This window comes from Tamandua tetradactyla, chromosome 7, assembly GCF_023851605.1.
Source record: "Tamandua tetradactyla isolate mTamTet1 chromosome 7, mTamTet1.pri, whole genome shotgun sequence".
Lineage (NCBI taxonomy): Eukaryota > Metazoa > Chordata > Mammalia > Pilosa > Myrmecophagidae > Tamandua > Tamandua tetradactyla.
In genome coordinates this window covers 140,020,941-140,042,447 of record NC_135333.1, presented here as the reverse complement: position 1 = coordinate 140,042,447, position 21,507 = coordinate 140,020,941, and the positions used below count along the sequence as shown (strand labels likewise).

Genomic DNA, 21,507 nt, shown 5'->3' with positions numbered 1-21,507 from the left:
ATTGCTGTTAAAGTAAATACCTTTCTCTTACATTTCCTGAAACAGCTCACAGCACATGGCTTGTTTTTCTTTTCTGGGTAAGGACTTTCAGGGCCCCTGAGTTCCACAGATTCAGAGCTAATCTGTGGAACCACTGACCTGAGTTATCAGGGGAATCTGTTTCAAAGCATAAGAATTTATGATGTGCTATTAGTTGGTGGCAGATCTATCTCTTCAACAAACATCAAATTAAGGAAATCATTATTACTCCTCTTATTTTTTTTACCATATAAGATGGTTTTAGTGATTAAAAAATTAAAAATATATTCGATTCCCAGTGTCTGCCCATGCCAAAAAAAAAAAAAAATTAAACTATGTAAACTATAGGGGAAAAGGACATTCAGATGAATATGCAAATAGTAAGAACTGCAAACAAATCTTTCCAGTGATGATTTGAACTAACAGATCCCTGGGCAAGTATTTTCCAGCCCTAGAGACATATATACCGTTTGGCTTAGAAGGTTTTTTTCTATTTCTAAAATTATTGTTTCATGGGAATATCTCTTCATCATCTTCATTTCTATCTGTGACAAGCATTTTTTTTTTTAATCCTTAAGGATACTGCTCCATATGACTCACAGTATCCCACCATTGTTAGTTTTACTAATTAAGTTGCCATAAAAAGAGAAAAAAATGGGGCTGTGCAACAGTGGCTCAGTGCAGAACTCTCGCCTGCCATCCCGGAGACCCGGGTTCGATCCCAGGAGCATGCTCATGCCAAAAAATAAAGAGAGAAGAAAAAATGTTAAGCAACAATAGATACATTCCCCTTCAAATAAATTGATGTTTTGCTGCTACAGCAACCAACTAAATGTTTTTGAGGATACATTTCTTTGAATCTCTAAAGTAAAGTGAAATATAATTATTATTTTTATGTATGAGTTGGGAGGATTTTGCGTGTGTGTGTGTGTGTGTGGCTTCATTATGTAAAATGGAAGGATGAGAACGAAACAGTCAGATGCAGGTCCTGGTTTCTTCTCTCTGGGCTGCGACCTGGAGATGGAGATGTGTGTGGATAAAACGGGGTGAGCACTGGAGGTGGGAGGGGGTGCTGTGTCTGTTCCCTGTTGTTCCCTGTTTCGGACCCTGGGCAAATTGCTCTGCAGAGAACCAAGACGCAACACGAGTGGGCTCAGCCTAATTCCAAGGTTGGACTAGTGTTTTCAGTGAGAAGAGAGAGGGCTGGCTAGTGCTACCTGCTGCCCCGGCTCAATTCTTGGGTGAACCCAAGAACTTCTACTTTTTAGCTTTTTTTTTTTTTCCTCTTTTTCTTTTTGGTTTTCTTTCCTCCCACTATTAACTTGCTGTGAGATTGAACAGTTCCTTAACTGCCTGAGGCCTCTTTTCACTTAATTTTTTTTTAAATGACAGGGCTCTTCCACTAAGGTCTTTTTTTTGCCCCAAAGCTGTTTCAACATTACAGCTGTATTTCCTGACCACCCCCTTTTCCTTCTAAATTAAAAAAAACTTCCTCCTATTTATTGTAAGTTTTCTTTATAACACGTCACTAATATTTGAAAGCACTTTCCCATACTTTGTGTCTGGGAGGTAGGTCAAGGATTATTATTATCTCCATTTTATAGATGAAGTCCGAGGCTCAGGAATTTTTTATGTAAAGGAAATGATGTTGTTCCTTTCCTGATTTCATTCACATGCAGCCTGACTTTTAATTATGAAGTGTGAACGCTGGGTAATAACAATGTCACCTAGATAATCAGAGCACAATGAACTTGACTATGATAAACCTTGTGATTTAAAGAAAGACATTTCAGGAGTAGCAAATTTGTGCTGGCTAGAAATTCCTGCTTTATTTTCCAACCTTTACAAAGCACATGACAGCTAGAGAACCCACAGTCTATAAATGCTAAATTGATGTGTTCTAAAAACTTGGTAAGGGCTAATATCAGGCTTAATGTCAGTAGTTCCCCCCTTTTCCTGTTCCAAAGACCTGGATGATGCTTAACTAGTTCCAGTTTTCTGCTACTATTTTCCTCTCTGTGATCTTCCAAGAGTGACTTCACCGTTAACTATTTCTGAAGATTTTTACTCTTCTGAGTTATTCACCTGAATAACTGCAGTTTAACTATTTCTTAACTGTTAAATTTCTAAAAACCATTTTTTATAAGTATTCTCGCTTGCAAATATTCTCGCTTACAAAAAAAAACCATTGTTCTAAACTAAAAGTTAGCAAAATATAATAATATTGTAATTAGTGGCTTTCAAAAGACAAATGAAGTGAAGAAAACCAATATAACAGTTAATTCAAATTGACTTTTCATAGCTCAGTTCAGCTGATCAATTTGCCCTTGCTGCTGTGGGGGCTTTCAAATGCACAGGCTTCGCTTTGGGTTTATCAAAGCAGAAGGCAAGTGTCTGGGTCATCTGAGGAGTTAGACACAAATAGGAGGAGATTTCCAGTCAGATGTCATCTATCAGCCTCGTATCCGCTGGCAGTAATGCATCATCACTTTAATTGACCAAGCCCGGTCATATTACATTTACTTGAGCAATACGCCTATTGTAGTTGGAAAAGGAAACCTAGAGAAGAGCACAGATACTTAAGGTTTAAGCCTATGGCCCACATCTTTGGTAAGGTTGGCTGAAGCCAGATCAGTAGACGTAGATTCAAAGATCATGAGAGTCCATCAACTGTTTTTTTGTCCCTTTGGAGAAAAAGAACTTTCTGAAAATATCTCAAGGATTGGCTATTTAAAAAAAAAACAAACTATAGTTATCTACCCCCAAATAACAAATAAGTTAAGCACATCCAATTGGTTAAATCTAGCCCTATTCCTTTCTTTCCTAAACTGTGTATTAATGAGCTCTACATTTTGTTTTCATCATTAGACAGAATAAAAAAAATTCAAGCTTTAAGGTTAAAGGGTTAAGACCGCAGGATTGAATAAATGAATGCATTCAGGTCAATGGGCAATCCTTTAGAGGGCATAAGGCACTATGGTTTCTTTAATCATAGATTAATGAAGTTCAATTTTCAGCTTCTTTGTGAAGTTTTCATTAATCACTCCAGTCCATAGTCAGCTCTCCTACAGGATATATCTCTTTTAGATATAATTCTAAAAGAGGCAAGGACCTTGTCCATAAAAGTTCATTTTTACCCTTTCATATGTAATCCGCTTGATTCGATTGTAAGCTCCTAAAGTCAGAAAGCTCATTGCCTGCACAGAGCAGAGAGCTCAGGTGATATTTATTGATTGATCATTTGCTCTTGCTTCCAAAGACAGCTGGACATAGTGCTTCAGTTGCTTCAGATCTGGCATAATTGTTCCGAGATGGCTGGCTAGTCATTATATAACAGATTATAACATTACATAACACCAGAAACAGCTGAAGAGTACTCTTTCTTTATTACACAAATTTAAATTAAGTAATATCTTTCTTTGAGCACTTTCAATATGACACATACAGTGCTTTGGGGCATACAAACAGTAGCTATCATTTAAAAAATAATTCCTAAGTGCTGGGTACAATGTTAAAAGCACGAATATATATATATATATATTATAAAGTACTGGAGGAGGAGTAGGTGGTGGTGTCAGATAGGCAGTTGATTATTCTCAAAGTCTGGTCTCTGGACCAACAGCATTGGCATTATCTGGGAACTTGTTAAAAATGCAAATTCTTGACATTTTCCCCTCTCTCAACAAGAACTGCTGAAGAATCTCCAGGGGTGGGGCCGAGCAATGTGCAGTTTACAAGCACTCCATGTGATTTTGATGCCATGAAAGTTTGAGAATCACTGGCCTAGAGTAGCAGTTCTCAAACTTTATGTGCATCAAAATCACCAAGAGAGCTTGTTAAAAGACGGTTTCCTGGACCTGATCCCCAGTTTCAGGAATCAGGCCTGATACACTGGTATCAAGGATATATATATCCTGTTATTTAATTCTTATAAGAACCATAAAACAAGTAACAATATTATTCCTCTTTTACAGATGGGGATATGGGCTTATAAGAGATTATTTGCTCGTGCTTAAATAGAAAAGTTTGGATAAGGCAATTTTTGACCCAAGCATAGCACTTTGGCTCCCAAATTTGAGTTTTTAATAATTTCTTTGGTTAAAAGTTGGTGGGTCTTAGTTTAGTTATGAGCAACTAACCTAAAATAGACAAAACCCAAGAACTCAAATGGCTGCATCATTTGAATCACTAGCCATAAGAAAACTGTTGCCTACTGTCTTCTATTCAAACTCTCCCATTGCCTTCCAGATCTAGGGTCAGTCTGACCTCTCTCACCGCTCTGAATGTTTTTTTCCTTTTTTCCTCTTGCTAGCCCCTCTTAAAATTCTCATCCTCCAAACATAGATACTCCTCAAGTTTCTATCCTCACACCTTTTCTTGTCTGTCTGGTGGTGCTCAAACTTCAGTATGCATTGTCATCACCTTAGGAGTCATATATAATTCAGATCCCCAGACCCAACCCAAACCTAGTGAATCCGAACTTCTGGAGGTAGGATTTGTGAATCTGCATGGTTGGTAAGCAGCCCTGGTGGTTCTGATGTAGGTGGACAACCACATTGGAAACAGACCCTCTTCCACCCCAGCACCTTCAACCAAAACCTCTTTGAAAATAACTCCCCGATAGTGATCTCTAGAACAGACTCATGCTCCAGACACATATTCCATCTATTGACATTTCTGTTTGGATGGCCTGCTGGCACCTAACATTCAATGTAATTAGAACCAAACATCCTTTTGACTACAGAATCAGTTATTCCCCTCGAATGACCTGTATCTGTTAACTGTCCTCACTAGGATCCTGTGACCTAAACTCATAACCAAGGTAAGGTCATCTCTTACCTTCAGATCTTCCTTCAGTCCCTACATTCAACCAACTGATAAGCCCCTAACTGTCTGCCTTGGAGGTGATGCTTCCATATATCCCAGTGGGCCTCAGCCCACCTGTAGGGCCTTAAAAAAATGATGTCTGCAGCTCAACTGAGATCCATTAAATCAGAATCTCTGGAAGTAAGCCCTGGCTATCAGTATGCTTTAAAAGTCTACCAGATGATTCTAATGCACATTCAAGGTTGGAAAACTCTGAGTGGTTCTCATAGTTGAGTATATACATAATCAGCTGGGAATCTTCCTGGTCTCCAGACTCAGAGACAATGATGGATCAATTGTTGGGAGAATTAGAGAAGTGATTTTGACAAATATGTAGATGTGAAAATAAGAACCTGAAATATGTGGTGATGAAATAGAGTGAACAAATGGGAAGACAATATGAAATTATGAGCTTTAGGTGTTGGAAAGTGGCTGGATACATGGGGTAAAGGAGGAGAAAGAACAACAGGCACGCAATGAGTGACAGACACAGAGGTAACAAGTTTGGAAAATAAGAACACTGGTGGCAACTGGGAAAGGTAGGAGAAAAAGCTGTTAGGTGCAGGATGCATGAATGAATCTGGCTCTGTGAGTATTGAGTTTTAAAGTACTGGAGGAGGAGTAGGTGGCGGTGTCAGATAGGCAGTTGATTATTCTCAAAGTCTGGTCTCTGGACCAACAGCATTGGCATTATCTGGGAACTTGTTAAAAATGCAAATTCTCGGAAAAAAAACGAAGCTGGAGGTCTCGCGCTGCCTGACTTTAAGGCATATTATGAAGCCACAGTGGTCAAAACAGCATGGTATTGGCATAAAGATAGATATATCGACCAATGGAATCGAATAGAGTGCTCAGATATAGACCCTCTCATCTATGGACATTTGATCTTTGATAAGGCAGTCAAGTCAACTCACCTGGGACAGAACAGTCTCTTCAATAAATGGTGCCTAGAGAACTGGATATCCATATGCAAAAGAATGAAAGAAGACCCATCTCTCACACCCTATACAAAAGTTAACTCAAAATGGATCAAAGATCTAAACATTAGGTCTAAGACCATAAAACAGTTAGAGGAAAATGTTGGGAGATATCTTATGGATCTTACAACTGGAGGTGGTTTTATGGACCTTAAACCTAAAGCAAGAACACTGAAGAAGGAAATAAATAAATGGGAGCTTCTCAAAATTAAACACTTTTGTGCATCAGAGAACTTCATCAAGAAAGTAGAAAGACAGCCTACACAATGGGAGACAATATTTGGAAATGACATATCAGATAAGGGTCTAGTATCCAGAATTTATAAAGAGATTATTCAACTCAACAACAAAAAGACAGCCAACCCAATTACAAAATGGGAAAAAGACTTAAACAGACACCTACCAGAAGAAGAAATACGGATGGCCAAGAGGCACATGAAGAGATGCTCAATGTCCCTGGCCATTAGAGAAATGCAAATCAAAACCACAATGAGATATCATCTCACACCCACCAGAATGGCCATTATCAACAAAACAGAAAACGACAAGTGCTGGAAAGGATGCGGAGAAAGAGGCACACTTATTCACTGTTGGTGGGAATGTCAAAGGGTGCAACCACTGTGGAAGGCAGTTTGGCGGTTCCTCAAAAAGCTGAATATAGAATTGCCATACGACCCAGCAATACCATTGCTAGGTATCTACTCAAAGGACTTAAGGGCAAAGACACAAACGGACATTTGCACACCAATGTTTATAGCAGCGTTATTTACAATTGCAAAGAGATGGAAACAGCCAAAATCTCCATCAACAGAAGAGTGGCTAAACAAACTGTGGTATATACATACGATGGAATATTATGCAGCTTTAAGACAAGATAAACTTGTGAACCATGTAATAACATGGATGGACCTAGAGAATATTATGCTGAGTGAATCCAGCCAAAAACTAAAGGACAAATACTGTATGGTCCCACTGTTGTGAACGGACATTCGAGAATAAACTTGAAATATGTCATTGGTAACAGAGTTCAGCAGGAGTTAGAAACAGGGTAAGACAATGGGTAATTGAAGCTGAAGGGATACAGATTGTGCAACAGGACTAGATACAAAAACTCAAAAATGGACAGCACAATAATACCTAATTGTAAAGTAATCATGTTAAAATACTGAATGAAGCTGCATCTGAGCTAAAAAAAAAAAAAAAAAAAAAAAAAAAAAAATGCAAATTCTTGACATTTTCCCCTCTCTCAACAAGAACTGCTGAAGAATCTCCAGGGGTGGGGCCGAGCAATGTGCAGTTTACAAGCACTCCATGTGATTTTGATACCATGAAAGTTTGAGAATCACTGGCCTAGAGTAGCGGTTCTCAAACTTTATGTGCATCAAAATCACCAAGAGAGCTTGTTAAAAGACAGTTTCCTGGACCTGATCCCCAGTTTCAGGAATCAGGCCTGATACACTGGTATCAACACTGATGGTCCTGGGACCATACTTTGAGAACTAGTGGTTCCAGCAGGAAAAAGAAGTCTGGACTAGAAACATCGATTTGGTGTTTCTATTTAGCAGTAACAGTTCAAGCCTTGGGTTTTTCACCCAGATAAATGCAGTAGCCTCCTAACAGGTCTCCCTGCTTCCATAGTATCTGTCTCCCCTTCAAATCTGTTTTGCATACAAAAATAAGAGAAATTTTAAAAATACATAAATCCTATAATTTCACTGCTGGCATAACAACCCTCCAGTGGCCTTCTATTGTTCTCATTTGAGTGCCATACATAGCCTGCTTGAGCCTGCATGAGCTGGTCTTTGCCTTCCTCTCTGACCTCCTACATCACTTTTACTCTCTGTCACTCTGCTCCAACCAGACTGATCTTCATTCAGAGCCACAAACACATCATGCTCTTTCCTATCTCGGGGACTCTGTTCACGTTGTTTCCTTTCTTGAAACACTCTACCCCAGTTCTTAAGGCCACCAGCTCTGATTCCAGTTTCAATGTCACCTTCTTAGAGAGTCTTTCCCTCTTTGTCACTCCCAGTTATTTATTCTCCATCCAAAACATGTCGGTGTTCTTCAACGCTCACATTGTCACAATTAGCATATACCATTTGTGCTTGTTTCTTTGCTTATTGTATCTCCACTAGACTGTAAGTTCTCCCAGGGCAGGGACTTGTTGAACGAATGAATGAACCATAGCAAGTCCTGTTCACTCTTACATCCCAGTAGCTCAATTAGTATGTGCTGAATGAATAAAATGTAGAGTAATAAGAAAGGGGAGGACAAAAGTTAAGAACAGAAATTTGGGGAAATCCTGTATTTTATAAGAGTTGGGGGTAGAGGTAAAAGGAAGGCCAAGGAAGAAAAAGAAGAGAAGGCAGAGAGGTAGGAAGAGAACCAAAATAACTGCTATGAAAAAACACCATGGAAAGGGATTTTCAAGGGAGTAGCACTGATAACCCAGTGGCAGACCTATGGAGACAGGAGGCTGTAACGACACCAATGGGCACAAAGAATATGCATGGGCCGAAGGGTTCTCATTCTACTACCACAACTCAATATGTGAAGTATTATTAATCAGAGTTCTTTCAACATTTCATTGGATCCTCAAAAAAACCTCAGGCAGGTCAGACTCACCACGCAACAAACATAGTGAAGTAGAATAATAGTAAGTGTAGCCTGTGCTTTCCGGAAGTTTGGTGGCATCTCTTACTACAAGTTTCATCTGTAATAATAGCTATCTGCTGTTTTGCTGTTTATGTAGAGATTCTTCAAGGCCAACCATAATATGAGCAAACAGTTCCAGGGAACAATAGTAACTTAAAAACAGACCTCCCCAGAGCTCCTCATGTTTCCTTCCTAAACTGAGTATTTGATTCCAATTAGTGCTAGATTCTGGGAAGGTTTTTAAGTGCTACCCTGATCTAAAGGCCTCTAACTTACTATTGGAGAGAAATGCAGTGATTGCTCAGGATGTGAAAATTTGGGAAAGAACTATCAACAATAGTTGCCCATGTGCATTAAAGCTGGGATGGAAATAGCTTTTTCTTCACAAGTTCTGTATACTTGGGATTCCTGCAAAATTAAGCTCATGAAAATAAGAAAGAAGAAGGTTAGAGTTTTCTTGAAGGTGTTTCCAGTTTACTACTACAATTCAATATGTGAATTATAATCACCAAACTTCTTTCATCATCATCTCATTTGATGGTTCTTTTCAGAAACATCTTGAAAGACAAGCAGGTCCTCTCTCACCAGGAAGGTTAAGTGAATTATCAGCTGATTAAATGGCAGAGCCACAGTTCTGACCCTGGACACTCTGCTCTTCTCTCTGACAGCACAGTCTCATGACACTCTGACCTGCTTTTTTGTAAAGGAAAATGGCTCTTGTTCTCTTCCTAGGACGTTTAGCCTGTGCCTCTCTGGTGAACTTGTAGAGTGATAAAAAAAAAAAAAAAAAAAAAAGCGAATAATGAAAAAGCCTGGAATGCATCAAAGCATGTAGCATAGGTAGTAAATGTTCCAGAATGGCAGCAGGGGAGAGCGGGAGACCATTAATTGTGATGGCTTTTATTCTTCTTCTTCAATACTTGCTCCAGGAATTTACTTCATCCAGAGTTATAATTTTTTTAACATCAATTCAGTGAATACCTCTAGGGTACTACTGATTACTACACAATTTTGAATGACGGCACCTTTGTTAAACCCCAAGGATGGATGGGGGATGAACCATGGCTGACCATGCAGTTTATAACATAGTTAAAGGAAATAACTAAGAAAACAATCAATTGGATAATTAGAGCTAAGAGGAAGAGTAGTAACTTGGCTTTATTACTAGTGATTTTTAAAAGTTGAGTTTTGTGGTTGGGATTTTATTGACATAATTATTGACAGTATCAGTAGCAATTTCCTATTTAATGTATAAAGAGATAAAGAATAGAGATGATCTGAATGAACTGAGTAAATGACTAAACTTCCAGAATGTGCAGTAGCTGTCATGACAAATTACACATATAGGCATATGCAATGACAGATATTTAAACATCTATATCTGGCTGCATGGATGATCATTTGTTAGTAAATGTGGTACTAAAATATATGTATTTCTATGTAAAAATCTTAACTGAACATTTGGACCTATTGAGAAATGCTATATCAGTGAAATAATACACCTGGAAATTCTGAGGGTAATGTTTTCATAGTGAACATATGATGTAACAAATATAAACCTGAATACCCAATCTATGTCTCCTGTGTGTAGATAGCTGTTTCTCGCTTTCTTGTGCTCTGGTTTTTTTTTTTGTTTGTTTTGTATGCTGTTTGGCGGGTTACATCTCATTCTTTTTCCATGTGAGTGTCCTGTTATTGCAGCAACATTTGTTGAAATTTTTGTTTGTTTGTTTGGGAACTGCATGGGCCAGGAATTGAACCTAGGTCTCCTGCATGGCAGGCAAGAATTCTACCACTGAACCACCCTCGCACCCCCTGTGCTCTGGTTTTTATTTCCTTACACGTACACATAAAGCTATTATTATTCAGCTCAGTTTAAACAACATTTTAAAGTATTCAGCCTGTGCAAACCTCAGGAAAAACTGAGAAAGCAGAGAACTGATGAACCATGCACAACTCAAAGTGTGGCTGTAAAGGTGGTTTGAATTTTATTTTGACTTGAGTTTGGATCTTAGTTCTAATACCTACCAATTCTATTCTCTTGGGTAAGTTCCTTATTTATTAGACGCCAATTTTTTATTTGTGAACTGGGAATTACAATAATGTCTACCTTTTATGGAGTCATTCAGAGGATTCAGTGAACTAATGGGTATAAAACTCTTTGAACAGTGCCTGGCACAGAGTAAGCTAGTATTGTTATTGTTACTATAATTATAAAGAATTATTATTCTGAAGAGCTTATACTCTAGAAAAGAATATAAACTTAGACACAGATAAGTCTAACAAAAAGCAATCAGTGATGTAATAAAGACACAATCAAAATGTTGTGCTAAAGGGGCTTAAAAAACTGTAGCCTTGGAGAATAGGAACAAATTAAGAGAGTTGGTCATTATTCCAGGTTCTATAAATACTATCCCCTTTTGCCTCTGAGTGACCAATAATGTCTTCAAAACATCAGTTAATTGCAACACAGAATTATATATGGGAAAGCGGTTCTTGCTTTTAAATTCAGGAAGCCAGCCAGGATTCCAAAACAGAATGAGAAAACCAAATGAATAGCTTTTAAAGTCCTCTCTATTTCTGAAATTCGGTGATTCCATGGTCAAGATACTTAATGGCATTTCCAGAGAGATAAAAGTAAGATGTTATAGAAAAATAGCATTTAAAAATAATATTCCCCCTCTACCTTTTCTCTGACTTTCCTCAATTCTCTTTTGAAAAACTGGCCTTTGAACAAAATTAGCATTCACCTCATGAAGTTACTATGAAAGAGTTGGGTCACTGAGGAAGGAACGCTATTAAACAAAGTCCTTGCAGAAGTGAATTATTTATTGATTCAATTTGTGTTTTAAAGTTAAGGTGTGTGTTGGAGAGAAGGGGAGGGTTTCCTTACAATATCCATGGGATATTGTAAGGAAATTAAAGAGAAAATGATAGGAAATGCATAGCTTAGAATTATAGGAGAAGCAGGACTATAATAGTTGTGGTAGGGAAGGGGAGGTGAGAAGCATGTAAATAAGAAAAAACCCTAATGCTTGAAATTTACTAAAAATAATCTTCAAAAATATTGGTTCATGTCAATGAAATCTGTTATTTTTTTCTAAAGTTGTCAACATATATAAGGTTCTTTTACATGTTTTGCTTTTGCATTCATTAATTTGTCAAAATGCCATTTAAATAAAAGCTGATTCTTTAATATGTACAAGCTGTGATTAAACCAGACCACATGGTCCCAGCCCTTATAAAGATTAACTTCTAGTGACAACAATGGCCAGAGAGAAAAGAGAATAGAGAAAAAAGAGGGTGCTGGACGAGTCAGAGTGAAAATCCATTCCTTTAATGATAAAAATTTTCTGGACAAAGCAGTTATTTCAGATTTTTCACCTACTCCTCATAACAATTTGGGCATATTTGATGGATTTCAGGAGTAAAATTATAGTATTTCTTAAAAATATAATGCTATACAAATATAGCTAAAACTCCAGAGAGGAGAAATTTGAGAATATTATCTTTCCTGAAAACACAAACAATGTAAGACAACTTGGTAATGGTGCAACTTTCTTTCCACCTCCCATGAGGGATCATGTGGGCCATCAACAATTTGAATTGCCCCCAAAACTGGGCCCTGACTTCAGGATTCATAAAAGAAGTGATTTCAAAAGAGGTATTGTCTACACAGTGGTCAAAACAGTATGGTACTGGCACAAAGACCTTTGATCTTTCCATTCCTCTCTTTGGGGAAGCATTGACCAACGGAATCGAATCAAGAGTGCAGAAATAGACCCCCAAATCTATGGTCAACTGATTTTTGACAAGGCCCCCAAATCCTCTGAACTGGTCAAAATAGTCTTGTCAAGAATTGGGCATGGAAGAACTGGATATCAATAGCAAAGAAAATGAAAAAGGATCCCTATCTTACACCCTACACAAAAGTTAACTCAAAGTGCATCAAACACCTAAATATAAGAACTAGCACCATAAAGCTTCTAGAAGAAAATGTAGGGAAACATCTTTAAGACCTTGTAATAGGAGATAGCTTCCTAAACTTTACAATCAAAGCACAAGCAACAAAAGAAAAAATAGATAAATGGGAACTCCTTAAAATCAATGGATAAAGAAAAAGAAAAGAAAAAATAGATAGATGGGAATAACCTCAAAAGATTTTGTCAAAAAGGTGAAGAGGCAGCCAATTCAATGGGAGAAAATGTTTGGAAATCACACATCAGACAAAGGTTTGATTTCCTGTATATACAAAGAAATCATACAACTCAACAACAAAAGAACAAACAATTCAGTTATAAAATGGGCTAAAGATACGAATAGACATTTTTCTGAAGAGCAAATACAGATGACAAAAGCACATGAAGAGATGCTCATTTTCACTGGCTATAAGGAAAATGCAGATCAAGATTACAATGAGATACCACCTCACACCTATAAGAATGGCTGCTATTAAACAAACAGGAAGCTATAAATGTTGGCGAGGATGTGGAGAAACTGGAACACTTATGCACTGGTGGGAGTGCATAATGGTGCAGCCACTATGGAAGACTGTTTGGCGGTTCCTTGAGAAACTAATTATCAAGTTGCTCTATAATCCAGCAATAGCACTACTTGGTATATACCCAGAAAGCAACGATACAAACAGACATTTGCACACTGATGCTCATAGCAGCATTATTCACAGTCACCAAAAGATGGAAACAAACCGAATGCCCATCAACAGACGAGTGGATCAACAAAACACGATGGAATATTATGCAGCAGCAAGACAAAATGATGTTCTGAAGCACATGACAAGAAGGATGAGCCTTGAGGATAGAATACTGAGTGAAATTAGCCAGACAGAAAAGGATAGATACTGCATCATTCCACTTTTATGACCAGCATAAAGGTATAATCAGAGGTTTATAAAACAGAATATAGGGATTTAGAGATACATAGAAACTAGAGATGAGTGAATCGTTAGCTAATGAGGTTGAACTCCAATGTAAGGGAATAGATAGGAGCAAAGGTGATTCTCTAGTGGGTCTAGAAGTAATATTACCATATTGAAAATTAACGAGATTGAAAGGGGTTGTATAGATCTACATGTCCCACTGACTCACACTAGAAATATGAATGAGTTCTCATAAGAATGACTTCAAAGATATGATTCTTGTATAAAGAGTATTTAAGTCCAGGGTACAAAAGGAAAACTGCTAGTGCATGCTATGAGCTATGTTCCAAAGGAAACCATCAGCACTACCACAGAAGCAGCAGAGGTAAATAATGGGGTGAGGGACAAGAGTTAAGGGGAGGTTTAGATTTCCCATTTGGTGAGGGTGTGTTTATTGGTTTTCTGTTCTTGGGAACAATGAAATTACCTAAAATTGAGAATGTTGATGGACTGTGGACTCTGGGCCCTCTACATGACGCCTGATGAATGCAGGTGGCTGAAGGATGCACTGACGGAGAAGTAGATTGGTGAACGATGGTGTATACTTATGAATAAAGGTTGTGCTGCTACAAAAAGGAATAAAGTCGTGAGGCATGCAACGATGTGAATGAACATGTGGGACATTTGGTGAGACAAAATAAGCCAGAAACAAAACAAAAAAACAACAATGGTATGGTTACCTTTAGAACATGCTTATAGGAAAACAGGGGCCTAGATTGTAAGCTTTCAGAGCAGACACATTAAGTCTGGAGTGGTGACTATTATTTCCGGGTTTTGAGAGGCTGTTTTAAATATGTAACCTGATATTTAGAGGTAAGAACGAAGCTGAACAGGTTGGGGTTAAAGTAATTCAGAACATAGGGGTAAAGAAGACGGTGTCTATATTTTAGAACCACACATACTCTTTGAGACCAATGGAAGAAAGGTTTATTTGATCTGGAACTGAAATTTTCTGTTAGATTAGTGCATAATCTAATTCAACCTATCTGTATAGCTCATTTGAACAAATGAAACACAGAAAGCACAGAATAAGAAAGAGTCCTTTAATCCTGTATAGATTATTGCAATGCCTGGAAACATCCTAGAGTATATTAAGCAGATAATCAAAAAGTATTGGCCAAGTCCCCTGAGGGAGGGGTGAAAGAACATGGAACTATTAAACTTTACCATGAGGGAATCCCCTGAGACTGTGTCAAACTTTAGGGACACCCAAATCAATAGGCCATGCCCTTGATCATGAGGCTTACTCTTGGGAAGCTTATGTAGGTAATGGAGAAGCTCAGACTACCTATAGGCATGCCTACGAGTTACTTCTGGAGGACCCCTTTTGTTGCTCAGATGTGGCCTCAGTCTCTCTAAGCCCAACTCTGCAAGTGAAATCATTGCCCTCCCCCTACGTATGACATGACATCCAGGGGCGAAAGTCTCTCTGGCAACATGGGAGATGATTCCCAGGGATGAATCCAGACCTGGCACCGTGGGATCAACAATTCCACCCTGACCAAAAGGGGGAAAAGAAGTGTAATTAATAAAGTATCGTGGCAGAGAAAGTTCAGAATCGAGAGGCCTACTCTGGAGATTGCGCTTAGGCAAGTTTCAGTTAGACCTTACTACCTATCATAACCTGCCAACCTCCAACCAGGACCATTCCAGCCAATCCTAAAGAAGGCTTAGGGCAATATATAAAATTCTACAAGTGTTCAGACACAACAGTAACTTTCCAGAAACCTACAACCTCCAGATAGGGCCCTGGTCCAGATAAGCCCTGACACCTAGCCCAGCCTCTCCAGAACATCAGATAGTTCCATCTCCCTACCTCATATTAGTGACAGTCCCTTCCAATACGAAAAATTTAGAATTGCTATAGCCCAAACAACCCCAAACAGAGGTACGGAAAGATCACGGGTGATGGTGGAGTTACCATCATCTTCCAGTTATACATGGAAGATAGGACTTCAGTGAACATGAATGCTGAAACATTAAAGTGATATCTTTTGGTCTCCAGTATTTTAGAACAGCTAGAAGTAAAAACCTAAAATAGTGAAGTTGTAAAAAAAAAAAAGAGGTCATTGCCTATATAATTCCTTTAATCAATAGTCTGAGGATTTTTTCATCTAATGGTGCCTGAGTTCCTCCACAAGGGCTATGAGGAACGGTACTTCTTGAAACCCCATCACTCAAAAGGAGGAGGATCAAATGGATGTTTAAATGCAAATTTCTAACTTTACACAGTTCTTTTTCATCTTCTGGAAAGTGATGACTAGACATCATCAAGATTTCTCTGTGTATCATTATCTCATTTTAGCTTCCTCTTTTTCCTATTTTTTTATTTAATTTTTTTATTTTTACAGTGAGTTTGGGTGAACCCAATTCTAAGTTCTTTGTGGATTTCATGTTTCCTTGTTCAAGCCCTGAGGGAAGCTAAATTTAAAAGTAGGGAAATAGTAATTAAAAGTGATTAGGACAAGACATTTTGGTGCTATGAAATGTGGGCTCGACTCTCCTCGTCACATGCCCAGCCAAGCAGCAGTTTTTGGTTTTGATTATAGCTTTACTTGCTATTTTAATAAACATGAACCAGTATTCAAACTTTTAATATCCTGCTGCTTAACTATTTCCAAAGAGCTATCCAGCTCTCTTAAACAGCCTTTGTTTTAAAATTTTAATTTGTTTGGCTCAGCCTCACCTTAGAAAGTTGTAGCCTCATGGTAAACGCTTTTTATAAGTTGCTTTCCAGAATCGTCAGTATTCCCAGGCCCCCCTCCTCACAACTAAGTGTTTCCTCATGTGCCAAAACTGGTGGCGATGACAGCTTTTCTGCAGTGTTTTATCTGGTTCCCGCAGGACGGGAGACAAACCCAAGAATACGTCCACTGTGTACCAGACACATCAAGGTTACGGGGACACTTACAACTCTTCGAGGAAGCGGAGGTTGTGCAGGGGACTCGGGAGCAGCTGACTGATGTTGTTCATACTCAGGTCCCTGGAGAGAGAAACACAACGTGTGAGGAGCAGCGTAATCACCGCAGGGAAATCCAGCTGTTTCATTCACACGTTTCCAAGCGATACAGTTGAACGAACACATTCCGGGGCTGGACAAATGAATCCCTACTTTGCATCTTAAATATGCTCCTTTGCTCCCACCCTACTCCCTGCCCATTCCCCCCCACCCCCAACCTCCCAACCTCACGGGCTCTCTCTCAAATTAGAGACCCTAAGAGAATTTTAGGCGGCATTCACAATGATTTAGACCATTCATGGGCCTGGTTGTAATTCTTCCTGGTTAAAATGATGTGAGCAGGACAGCCAAGGAAGCGGACATAACTCAACTCTAGACATAACTCAACTTTGCATCTTAAATTTTGTGACAAAGAGAAATGTCTTCACCACGCACCTCTGGAACTTTCGTTTCTCTGGGACTTCAAGCACCTTGTAAAAACAAATGTTTCGATTCAAAGAAACTTAAAACAAAACCAAACAAGGCCCCAAACCCTATTCCCTCCTTCTAACATGTTCCTTTTGCAGGTTCTCGGATTGCATTAAATAAGTGAAATGAACCATAAAACAAGGATGTAATGTGATCGGGCTCCGTAGCACACTTCCTGCTGGCCCCGCACAGTAGTTCCTGGCACAGGAAACAACAAGCCGCTTTGGGCAGAACTCAATCAATTTTTGTTTTAAGCGAAACTCTGTGTAACTAGATTTTATTCTATTTTTACTTTGCTATTTCTTTACTGTCTCTCACACGACCCTACAGCATCACCGATAGATGCCATCTGTATCTCAGAGGCAAAAAGACTGCCTGCTGGGTAGATAGTAATCAAGACCAATTCAGAGTCTATACACTCAGCCAAAGATTGATTTTTTAAAGTGAGTTGTTTCTGAAACCCAAATATTCAGAACTAATGGCATTATAATCTCAGACCAGATCTGCATGCTTAAAATTTATCTTGAGATATGACAATGTACTTCTAGCAGCAATGCTCTGCCTGCCTTCATGTCATTCTTATTAATTTGAATAGTCCCTGTTATTGAAGTGGACACACCCATTGCATCTAACTAGCTGATTCAATATTGTTAGCTTGGTTCTTTCAGAAAATATTGACTTTTAATGAGTGATGCTAAGAATTGAGGGAGCATTCACTCTGCCTTTAGTCACAGCACACACAAGGAAAACACAATATAATATTTTATTTATACTATTATCATATTATTTATTATTTAATAAATATGTTTATTTATAATATTACATTTTATATAATATATAATATAATATTTTAGAGTATGGTAAAAAAATAACAGAATTACTGTTAATTTTAATGTGTTAGTAAACAATGATGAATTTGAGACAGATACTGTATTCTAGAGCTAAAACTAAACAATGCCAAATATACAGACTAAAATAAAAGTTGATTTATCCATTTGTAAACTATCTGGATTTTCCTGCATTGTTTAGACACGAGAGCCAAATAATTGCCTAAAAATTATAATTTTTCATGCAGCAATTGCTCTGAAGTAGCAAAGTTGTTTAGTCCACTGAAACAGATATATACTATACTGATTAATGCGCTTCCTGGATTTCTCACAGTGACTATATAATCTCTGCAAAGGTGTGATTTTTCTTAGGGTTATGCATTCCACTTATTTTCTAAAAGGCTCAAGGTGGCTTCCTCGTGGAGCATGCTTATTAGTAACTGAGGTCAAGCTGGTTTAGATAAGAGCTGATATGAAAAGCATTGGTTTCCCTGTCCTCTTATACTTTTCTGTGAAATGGGCACATCAGTTTGGAACAAATACTAATCTGGCCTGTGTTCAGACAGCTCTAAATAAAACAGGTACATTTGTATATTAAGAGACCTCATAAACATTTTACATTATTTTAAGATAGGCTACACTATTTTAGGCAAATGGAAGTGAAGTTTACATAAGCATTCGTTCTCCAGGTTTTCACTGGAACACTTCTTACGGGGGAAGATCCCAGCACAGCAGGGAGGGTGAAAGTGAGATTACCATGCCTCAGATTAGAAGCCTCGCTCACCAACTGTCAGATCTTGGGAAATAAACCTTCCTGTGCAAGCTTCCTCGCTTTAAAACAAGAGTGTCTCGACATTATTAGTTTGAAATCCTATGATTAATTAGCTGTTTCTAACAGGAAGGGGGTGACTTTTTATCTTTTTAAGAGGGAGAATACCTACTTTTCCCAACAAAAATTAATAAGTTCGTGGTGCGATCTGACATTTTATATTGTGTTTCCTAAAGAAGATGGACCTTGCTTTTTGTGACTGTTACTGCCTGCTTCCTAATACGGGCTGTTTTCTTTTAAAGAGCTTCCAGCAATGCATGTCTATAGCAGAAAACAACTTCGTAACAACAGCAAGTCTAAGGAAGTAGGATTTAAAATATAAATTTAGCATGGTTTTTAGAACCTTCTAATGTATTCCCAGGTGAATCTAAGGTAAAATTTAATTTGTCTGCATTGCCTGTTTTCTTCCTATGTGCAACTTTTGTATTGCTGTTCAAATATAAAGTGGCTCTCCAGCTTACTGTCATGAAAGACCAATTTTTAAAAAAACATTCTAATTTGCTATGGACTTACACTTCTATAAACTATTAAAAGTTAATTATTAGAAAAGGGAAATAAGAATCCGAAGTATACAAATATAAGCTTTGATACTTTTTTATATGATTTAACAGATATTGTCAAATTACCATAAAAGTTTCTAAAACTTCGTTCTCAAATTCTTATCTGTTTGTGGATCGATTAAAAACAGCTATAGCCAGGGATGTCCTAGGGACCTCGGGTCACTATTTGAGCAGCAATGCTTTCCCTGCCTTCATGTCAAGAAGGGTGACACTTAAGTTACTTTTAGTTTGCTCAATTTTGAGCTAGAAAGGAGAGAATCAGAGAATATTTGACTGAGAGAAACGAGTGGCACTCACCAGGAGCAAGGATGCTTTATAGATGAGGAAAGTGAGGCTGAAATGGGAAAGATGACTTCAAAATTACAGGATTTAGTGGGAAAGCCCCAGGGCTACTGTCAAAGTCTTTGCTTTTACTTTGTTGTTGAATGACAACAGAACAGCCTTTCTGTTCTTTAAGAAATATCCTCATTCTCACCCTTAAATTATTTTTAAACTTTTTCTAAAGATGGTCAAATGTTGTGACCATTACATATCTAGAACACTAAAACATGTGTTTCAAAGTTGTATGGGAGGGTGGTGCAACGGTGGCTCAGTGGCAGAGTTCTTGCCTGCCATGCCAGAGACCCGGGTTCGATTCCCGGAGCCTGTCCATGCCAAGAAAAAAACAAAAAGTTGTATGGGAGCAGTTGGCTACATATTAGAATCATGCTAGGAGCTTTAAAAAATATTAATGGTTGCATCCCCTATGTACCTAGAGTTGCAGTGTTAGCTGATCCACTCCGGTCATTGGGATTTCAAAAAGCTTCTCAGGTGATTTGCCAAGACTGAGAACCACTGCACAGGAATAATTCTTTCTAAATTTCTGGGTGAATTCTTGAGCTCTATAACTCCCTCAAACTTTAGGAGGCTAAAGATGATTGAAGGTACTGTTTCCCGTGAGCAAAGGGCTTCATTCAAGTAGACAGTATCTTTCCTTTGAAAATGTTTTTGTTGCTGGCAGATAGATCTATTATTATTGTTACTTTTTTTTTTGCATGGGCAGGGACCGGAAATCGCACCCGGGTCTCCGGCATGGCAGGCGAGAACGCTGCGATTTCAATATGCCTGCTCATATTACTTTTTCATTTCATTTGGCAAATACTAATTGAGCATTAACTATGGGCAAGTCTTATTCTAGGAGAACACTGGAGAATCAATCTGTCATCAACTTTCCCTTCCCACGGGCCTTATGCCTATAAACCACCCAATGTTAATTCTACCACGCAGTTCCCTTCTGATCTGGCCCCTCTTCCTTCTTCTGGGCTGCTGCCTACGGATCAAGCCCTGGACATGGCCATAAGTGTTCTGCCTGTCGTAGTTATGATCTCTCCTGTTGTAGGTCACCCTCTACACCACGGCCAGAGGAGATCCCTGGAAAGTCCACCCGATGATGCCACTCCATTCAGAGCCACTGCTAGCCAATAAGAAAGGTGTTCCTTGGATGATTTATGAAAGGGCGCCTCCTCTGGGGAAGGGGTGGCTTACAGAATGGCTCTTCTTCCTTGGTGGTGTTGCAGAGCTGGCTGAATGGTTTGTCGAGCCTGAAACGCAGCCCTCAGGGAGGAGCCCTTGTGCAGGGCACGACCTGCACAACCGTAGCCTGCAGGGCAGCCCTGACTCCCCTGTCTGAGAACTTCTCCTGGTTCCAGACCTTTTAGAGGAGATGACATCAAAACTCCTTAGGCTCTTCACAATCTGGCCTAAGGTACATTTCCAGCTCGATCTTCTGCCAGTTTCGTCTATGTGCTACGTATTCCAGTTGACACTGAAAAATTCTTGCTGTTCTCTTTTGCATATAGGTGTGATTCTCTTTCCCTGGGATGCATTATCCTCTCTGTTTCCAAATCACTACTCCCATTCCCTCCCACTATTGAACATCTAGCTTAACTGACTCCTGCGCTCCTGACACAATTTCCTCTCCTTCCCGCTTGGTTGTACTTTGTTTCCATTCTTTGGGGTGAGACTTGTTTTAGCCATTATAATAGCTAAGATCATGCACTGATCACCTAAATCACTGTCTCACCAACACCCAACTCCCTAGCCTTCTGTCTTCTGTAATCCCCTGGCAAAAACTTCAGCTCTGAAAAAACACTATAATTCATCATCTCTGTTACTGTCCTGGGATATGGCATGCTCCGAGAAAAGAAAAACTCACAAATGTGAGTTTAGTGACTATAAATTGATGGTCATTGTGGGTTCTCAACACTGATGCATGATTCTTTTTTTTTTTTTAAATTGCTATTTGTGTTTTGAAAGCAGTAAGAGGTTCCACAACACCAAATAAACCAGTTCTGAGGTTGTTTTTCCCCAAGATAAAGTTTAACAGCTCTAGCTTCTTCTGTGCTTATCAAAATATCAAAGAAAAAA

The 21,507-nt window shown here is 38.7% G+C and overlaps 1 protein-coding gene across 1 annotated transcript in view; it reads right to left on the bottom strand.

Annotated features, from left to right (window-relative positions):
- LGR5 (leucine rich repeat containing G protein-coupled receptor 5) overlaps window positions 1–21,507 on the bottom strand; it is a 140,544-nt gene that overhangs the window by 64,771 nt on the left and 54,266 nt on the right. Inside the window, exon 2 of the mRNA XM_077111436.1 lies at window positions 16,370–16,441. Coding sequence (XP_076967551.1) covers window positions 16,370–16,441 — 72 coding nt within the window. The remainder of the gene's footprint in view (window positions 1–16,369; window positions 16,442–21,507) is intronic.